This window comes from Lathamus discolor, chromosome Z (genome assembly GCF_037157495.1).
Source record: "Lathamus discolor isolate bLatDis1 chromosome Z, bLatDis1.hap1, whole genome shotgun sequence".
NCBI classification, from domain to species: Eukaryota; Metazoa; Chordata; class Aves; order Psittaciformes; family Psittacidae; genus Lathamus; species Lathamus discolor.
Genome location: NC_088909.1, coordinates 82,351,136 through 82,359,788, shown reverse-complemented (window position 1 = coordinate 82,359,788; position 8,653 = coordinate 82,351,136). Strand labels below are relative to the sequence as shown.

The 8,653-nt window shown below is 43.2% G+C and overlaps 1 protein-coding gene across 1 annotated transcript; it reads left to right on the top strand.

Annotated features, from left to right (window-relative positions):
* The first annotated feature begins 1,937 nt into the window (after window positions 1-1,937).
* On the top strand, window positions 1,938-8,345 carry KCNV2 (potassium voltage-gated channel modifier subfamily V member 2). The gene is made up of 2 exons (XM_065663309.1): window positions 1,938-3,371; window positions 8,070-8,345. The coding sequence occupies exons 1-2, from the start codon at window positions 1,938-1,940 to the stop codon at window positions 8,343-8,345; spliced, it is 1,710 nt and encodes a 569-aa protein (XP_065519381.1).
* Window positions 8,346-8,653: the final 308 nt, after the last annotated feature.

Here is an 8,653-nt window from a genome sequence, read left to right as displayed (position 1 = left end):
TTTTATTTCATCTATTTTGTTAGTGAGAGGCAAGTTTGAGCAGAAAGTACCAGGTGCCCGAGGGCTATGTTTCCAAAAATATCTAGGTCAAAGCAATTACTCTGAGTGAGTGGAAGCAAAACAAAAATCTTTCTTGTTTTGCTTAGTAGTGATGTCCAAGGTCTTTGTGCAGGTGCATGAGGTGTCAGCATTTGACAGTCTTGAAGTTCACCCTGTAGAAGCTCCTGCTGCTGCAGTATAGTATGAGCAGTATGGTATCTCTTGAGTAGCGAGCAATAAGACTTACCAGATACTTCTCAGAAGTGAGACCAGTGAGCCTGACAAGAAGGAAAATGAAATGCTACAGTGGAGGCTGGTGAGAGGAATATGATTACAGTCTGGCCTGAATCTTGCTTAAGAAACGCTCAAGAATTTTCAGTAGTAAAATGATGGCATTGCAAACTTTTTTTTTTTTCCCCTCATATCAGAATTAGTTTGCTTAGGAGAAAGAAACAGCCTTGAAATTGGACATCAATTTGCATTAAGATTGCTAACAAAGGACTCACCATGGCATGGTTTAATGTTCAAAGCACATTGCAAAGCAGATTCTTATCTCTAATAAGGCATTGAGAATCCCTATTAATAGTGGCCTTGCCTTTTTTTGCATCAAGAAAGTGGAGACAAATTCATGACGCAAAATACTTTCAAGCACAGCTAAACATGAATTGCCAATAATCCAGGCCTTGAACACTGTGAATTGCAGAGACCTTGCACTATTAAAGTCTCTTTTGGTGGTAGATTCCTTTTCTCCACGCCTTACTGATAGCTGTTTGTAGGATTTTCCAATTCTCGTTTTTCCAAATTGAGATACATTTATAAAAATGCGCATTTCCTACTTTTTTATAAAGCAAATTAGAAATTTGCCTACTGGATTTCTCCCTCTTATTTGAGAGAGGTAAAATAACCAGGATCCCATGGTTTCTGACACCAGGTGAGCAGAGCAGAGTTCCTGAAGCACTCAGAGCTGAGGATGAAACCTCCACCAAAACAAAGAGAAAGCATCTCTTCTGTTCTGCTAGGTACCTACTGCAGTTTTACACTATTAAACATGCCCTGCAAGAGAAACAAGAGTGGCTTTGCTCTGTTTCTCAGGAGCTCATGCAGAGTTTGACCTGAAGCAGCAGGCTGGAAACCCCTTCACAGCCGTCCCCTTTACTTCCACTGTGTCCAAAGGAGTAAGAGACACACACCCTCAGAGCACACAAAAAGCTTCAGGCACAGAGTGCGATTTTCCTCCACCCATAACCAGATGGAAGTATGCTAACTGTGAATAAAAAGGGATGGCTTTTATTTGCTCACCTTTGGGAAACATTTTAAGAGCTACCCTGGTGAATTCCTACCCATTATTCCACATAAATTACTCATTATTTTCACTAAGGAAACCCAAGCCATGATACAGTCACGTAGATGAAAGAAACCCGTAATGTTCTGTCTCCCCCATCATACGTTTTCATTTTTAGATCATTCTTAATCTGTATATACTCGAATTAGGAAAATGTATAGTGTTTATTAGCAATTGAACTGTAGGATTTTTTTCCCCTACTGATTTTTCATAGATTTATGGATCCATAATCATTCACGTCACAGTCTGAGGGAGATGAGGCTGGAACAGGATAATAGCCCTTAAATCCCCTTCTCTAAGCACTCAGATCTTCACTGTCAGCAAGATTAAAACGGTCAACTGCAGTCTTCATGAGTCTATTTCCCACACGGAGCTTTAACAACAACTGGCATGTTGGCTGGCATGGAAGAAAATGCAGAAACACTGCTGTGCGCGATAATACTGAGATAAAGAAAGAAGAAAACAGAATTGTCATCCTTTGTAGTGTTAGAAAGGACTGGTTCTAGTTCCTTGATCAGGTGAATGCAAAGAAGGGACAAGAGCAAGGAAAAATAATATGTTGCAGTTTAACATGCGGCGACAGTTTCCTTTTCTAAAACATACGGGCAGAGAGAGGGAAGCACCAAATGTCCTCCCACAGCCCAACAAGGGGAAGGACAATGAAGGCATGCATGTAGACTGGCAAAGTGGCTTTTCTGCTACTGCTCCATTGAACTCCCAGCACCTACTGCTCCTGGGACCTGAGGGAAATTACAGCTATTACGTGGACGATGAAGATGAGGAAGAGGAAGAGAAAGAACATGGGAAATGGCCAAGTGAAGAACCATTTGAGAGAGAAAACAAGCCCTCATCATCCATACCTTGCTCTCCTGCCCCTTCTTTCAGAGCCCCAGCTTCCACTTCATCTGTGCTGAACATCAATGTCGGTGGCCAATGCTACCACCTCACCTACCAGGCAGTGGCCGTTTATCCAAAGACCCGCTTGGGCCGCCTGGCTACATCCACTGACCGCCGCTGCCAGCTGGGCCTATGTGATGACTACACTGCCCAGGTAGATGAGTATTTCTTTGACCGGGACCCAGCTGTCTTTCAGCTGGTGTACAACTTCTACGCCTCAGGGGTGCTGCGTGTGCGGGATGAGCTGTGCCCCCGTAGCTTCCTGGAGGAGCTGAGCTACTGGGGCGTGCGGCTCAAATACACACCTCGCTGTTGCCGAATCTGCTTTGAGGAGCGCCGTGATGAGCTGAGTGAGCAGCTGAAGGTCCAGCGTGAGCTGCGCTCACAGGCAGAGGTTCAGGAGAATGAGCAGCTCTTCCGCCACATGCGCTACTATGGTCCTCAGCGCTGGCGCCTCTGGAACCTCATGGAGAAGCCCTTCTCCTCTGTCACTGCCAAGGTGATGGCAGTGGCCTCCAGCTTCTTTGTGCTCATCTCTGTGGTGGCCCTGGCACTCAACACAGTGGAGGAGATGCAGCAGGTAGACCGTAAGAGCGGGGAGAACCGGCCTGTCTTGGAGCACATTGAGACCCTGTGCATAGCATTCTTTACACTGGAGTACCTGCTGCGCTTGGTCTCTACCCCAGACCTGCGCCGCTTTGCCAGCAGTGCTCTCAATGCAGTAGACCTGATCGCCATCCTGCCCCTCTACCTGCAGCTGCTGCTTGAATGCTTTGCTGATGATGACCAGCCCCGAGGTCGGGGCTCTCAGCACGAGCACGATATCGAGAAAGTGGGACGGGTTGGCAAGGTGGGACAAGTGCTTCGCATCATGCGTCTCATGCGCATCTTCCGCATCCTCAAGCTGGCCCGCCACTCCACAGGGCTGCGTGCCTTCGGCTTTACCTTGCGCCAGTGCTACCAGCAGGTGGGCTGCCTTTTGCTCTTCATTGCCATGGGCATCTTCGCCTTCTCTGCCATGGTCTACACAGTAGAGCACGATGTCTCCAGTACCAACTTCACCAGTATCCCCCATGCTTGGTGGTGGGCTGCCGTAAGTAAACACATCTTACCTTGCTGGGTAGGCAGAGACCCTCCCTCCCTTCCCCTTTCCTTTCTTGCTAGAGTCACTGACAGTCTTGAAAACAGCAGGCTCAGATCAGTGAACATCTGTTCTGAATTCCAAGCTTAAGGACATACGCACTCACTCACACACACACACACACTTGCACTCATTTACCTCTGGTGTAAGCTTAAATCGAGGCTTAATCAGGCAGACAGTGTTGAAATTCCCATCCAATCAAATGCAGACAGTACTTGCACTTTTAAAGAAGTGCATTTAATCCCATTGTCATTGTTGCCAAATTAAAAAAAGAAAAAAAAAATAAAAGCATGCATTGGACTAATGATTGCAGGTAGACGCAGGATTTTCATTCTTGCTCTTTTTGGAGCTCTACTGTGGCCCATTATACAACTGCAAGATGAGAAGACATGGGTTATTAACTATAGTCTGGTAACTGAAACTTGCAAAGGCAAAGGTGTCCCAGAGCTCTGGCCTTCAAAAACGTATTAGGACCAACAGTTGTTTTATATAAGAGACTGTGTTCTCCCCTTTAGGTAGCACATCTAAGGCACATATCTGCTGACAGACAAAACACTGGAGGTTATATATACTGTGCCAGACTTACAGAAGAATAAATACAAACAGAAGCAGAATGGCTCAAGTAATTCGTAATGGGATAAACTGCCTTATACATCTGTGTCAGTGGTTTGAATCCCACATCAGTCAGTACTGAGAGCTGGTTAATGTCACATTGAATCTTTTTTTGCAACCTCTGCTAGAAAGAGTGTAATTTTAGTCCCATCCCAAGCACTTGTAGTGAGGGTAACTGCCTGAGTTTCAGCTGACAAGCCTCAGCGATAAAGACAGAATGACTGTCTAGAAACTGCCACTGGGTTAGTGCTCTGAGGCATTTGGGCACATCTCCTTGAGGGGTCTGAACCATCACTGGTGTTTACTATACTGTGTTATGCGGAGGGGTGATTTTGAGGCAGCATTTTCCAGGCTGTTGCGTTCACACTGGTGTTATCAGCGTTGTTTTCAGGCTAAAAGTCAAAAACGCAGCACTGTACCAGCTACTAAGAAGGAGAAAAATGATTGCTATAGCTGAACCTAGCACACAGGGGCATGAAGATTCAGCCAGGAACACAAAGATGTGAGAGTTTAATGTCCTCCACCTGCTGTAAATGCCTCCTGGCTCTAGCAATGTCCTGAAAGGACTGTTCCAGCACCCCAAACCTGGAATTCACCTCATAAAGTGTTTCATAAAGGTTTTAATTCATAAAGGGTTTGGAAAGCAGTTCAACCCTAGACCTGGATTGCATTAACACCCGAAGATAGGCATATATTCACTTATAGGAGGCTAACCAGTATTTCTCGAACTATTGTGAGATAAAAATTATAATTATACTCTTCAAAGTGAGCTGTGAAGACAAAAGAAACACTTTTAGGTTTATCAAGGCTAGCAGATGATGGAGAGGGAGTTGTAGGCTGTAAGTGAATGCTTAGCAGATAATCTTCATGCACAAGCATGGCAGTTTCACAGTTCTCATTTTTACAGCAATGTTTTGGCAGGAAGAGGGGTGGTTTTACCAAGCGCACTGGGGAGAGGGGGACACTGATCCCTGCCTATGCTGCTGCCTGCAACATCTCAGAGCTGGAAAACAACAGCTCTGTTATATTGCAGAAGATGTGTCTATGGCAGTCTGGATTAAATCAGAGTGCGGCTGGACACTGCAGGTGCTGAGAGAAGGCAAAAGGCCCGTATCTTGGCTGTCCATAACTCTAAGGCTTGTTCTAGTCTGTCATCACGTACATTTTGTTTTGCAGCAGCTGATGAGGGCCTCCATAATCCATGTTTATGGCAGGGCCCCCAAGAGCACTTCTGACCTCTGGTTCTGGCTATGGGGCTGGCTATGTTCCAGTTGCTCCCAGGGGAAGGACGCCCATGCAAACGGACTGGAAGGGAGTCAGAAGATCTCTTCATGCTAGTTGATCAGCACAGGAATTGGATGTACTGAGCTGTGTATGGGGCCCACAGGACATTGACCCTACCCCATCCAAAGCCACTTATCCTGGCCTGCAGCCCCAGGAGCCCATGGCCTGCACTTCTGGTTCAGTGATGGCTGATGTGATGTGGTGGTTTCCCATACATATAGAATCATGGAATAGTTAGGGTTGGAAAGGACATTAAGATCATCTAGTTCCAACCCCCCTGCCACGGGCAGGGACACCTCACACTAAACCATGCCACCCAAGTGTGGCATATATTTTAGTGATTCAGCACATGCAGAAAAACTGGCCCTACAGACACCCACAGACATTCATATATATACATGCATATGACTGTGTGATGAATATCCTTTAAACTGGGGCATGTGAAGGAGGAAAATACCAGTGAATAAAGGAAAGGGTCCTGTAATGTGACCTTCACAGGTCATCTTTAAGTGATATACACAGATTATGAAAAATTCTTGCTTCATACATTACTCAAATAAGGATATTAGCATTATACTTTGTTTTCGGAACATGCAGGATATAAGCAAAATCTCTAAGGCTCATCTCTGCAAGCTGGTGACACCATAATGATTTAAATACTCCTAAGAGACCTACATGACTATAACGATGTGAAAAAGGCCTATTAGGTTAGCAAATGTCTTCAAAAGAGAGCTGTAACATGCACATTGTTATTCCAAGGCATAAGACTCCTTTTAAAGCTTATTCATTCTTTAAGAGTGAAAATCAATACCCAGATCACTCAAATTTCATTAACATTCAAGTTCAACAGTGCTCATGGTCTCACACACACAGGAGAAGTATCCCTCCAAAACTGTCACAAGAAGATGTAGAAGACTATGCCAGTGAAACAGAACCTTATCACGTGGTAATGGTTTTGTCCTGACTGGTAGAGATAAACATCTTGCCTTCATCTCAGTATTTATTTTTGGAGATATTTATCCTGTATTATCATTCAAATCCAGTGACTTAATTTCCATTAAACCAAGTGACTAATCCTTTTTATTCCACAGGAAGCACCAGGTGCATCCTACAAATGTGCTTACCCTGTGTTGTCTCATGTACCCTAATGCTTTCTTCATTTGAAATAACATTTTATTTAGCATGTTAGAGGATGGCAGGCTACACTCTGTGACCTTCCAAAGACTTATTTCAGTGCTTAAGCCAGAAGGGTGTTACAGTGAAAGTCCTACTGCCTTTTATTTCTGCCAAAGGTTTCACAGATACACACAGTGTGTTGAGATACTGTGGAAAACAAAAAAAAAAAAAACAAAAACCCAAAAAACAAACAAACAAAAAATAATAAAAAAAAAAATCATTGGCTGAAAAGGTCCCTTGCACAGACTAGGAAGTGCCAGATGGCAGGAGCCTGCAAGTTTTACCTGAGAAACATAAGTTATATTTCCTAAATGTGAAAATTATAAACAATCAAGATGCGTGCAGAGGAAGGGTATAAATTAGGAGTTACTGTTACCAGGAGTTAGAAACAGGCTGACTGTTTGGGAGTACATAATTCATAGGTAGCATCCCCATATGCAAACATCCATGAAATTTTGAAACTGAATTTTACAAAGAAAGTATTACATTACTTAGCATAGTACTGGGTCCATATAAAACATAGTTCCTTCATACATTCATAGTCTAAAAAGAGAAAATGCTGATGGCTGCGAAAAAAAAAAATTTGTGAAACAATGTGATGGCAAAATGTACAGATTCATATAAAGTGCGTATACTAAATACCATCAGTCCCCACAAAAAAAAAAAAAATCTTAAAGAACCCCAAACACTTCTTCAAAGAGGAATTCAGAAAAAAAAACCCCAAAACCCAAAAACCACCTGTGTACCTCTGAGCTAAACCAGAATAAAACAGAAATATTCCCTACTGAAGGCACACATACACCTTACTCTTGCAACCTCTGACACACAGCCGACCAGGAAGATAAAACAATTTAACTCTATAAATATATATGTTGCGAGAATACACTGTGAGCAAAAACTTCCAGGCAACAGAGAAAGATCTTTGGTATTTCCTCAGCTCCTTAAAGGTATGTAACAATTAAAGGGGATTTTACCTAGAAACTTCAAAGTCCTGGGTCACTTCTTATAGAATAATATATAACATTATAAAAATATATTTCACAATTAGCTAAAGGTTCTCATGTGTTTTTTCATTAGTTCCTAAAATAAGTATGACAAACAAAGGTAATACATAAAATACTACTCACAGAATAAGCCACAAAATATCAGGTTTTATAAGCACACTGGATTTAGACACAGGGCATCTGTTCCAAGCAACATGATGAGGGAGCAGGGCTGTCGTTATCACTGGATTTGCACGGTCAGGAAGCCATCTCTCTCATCCGCTCACCACAGCCAAGAAAACCCACTTACTGAGCAGGCTGGTGTGGAAATTGTTTGGTAATTCCTTCTGCCAGACAAAGCTTTTGAAAATACCGCTGGATCGTGTCAAACTGCACTGTTGTCTTTCTTTATTGCATAACAGGAATTATTATTTATACTAGGGATTTTTGCATAAAATGGATAGTACAGAAAAAAAGTCAGCAGAGTATTTCAGATTTATGATACAAAGTCTAAAAACACTAACTGTAAAATTGCCCCTGATCCCCGAATTGTACGTGTTCTCAGCTAATAAGCTGAATGTTGGTTTGCCCATAGGTCAGCATCTCTACAGTGGGATATGGAGACATGTGTCCAGAAACTCACCTTGGCCGCCTGTTTGCTTTCCTCTGCATTGCGTTTGGAATAATCTTGAATGGCATGCCCATCTCTATTCTCTACAACAAATTCTCAGACTATTACAGCAAGCTGAAGGCCTATGAGTACACAGCTCTCAAGAAAGAAAGGGGGAAGGTGGACTTCACACGGAGGGCCATGAAGAAAATATCTGAATGCTGTGGAGAACATGCAACCCACTCTTTGTCACAGCACTGAGTTTGGGCTTTGGGTACTGGGAGGGAACAGAGAAGCTGAAGAAGAAAGAGAAAGAGATCAGCCAAGCTGGCTGAAGATAAACTGAAAAGGCCAAAAGTAGATGGCAAAATCTGATTTGAAGGGGGTTGTTTGCTGTGAGCAGCACTTTAGTGTTCATCAACTGTCTGGGATGGCATTCTTCAGGTTAACCACCTAGAAACTCTAAATTAGACCTACATGAAAAGGTAACCCCTGCTCCTGATTAGACCCACTATAAAGACCCATCATAATCAAACCAAAGGAAAAAAAAATGCTTCCATTGTGTCAGC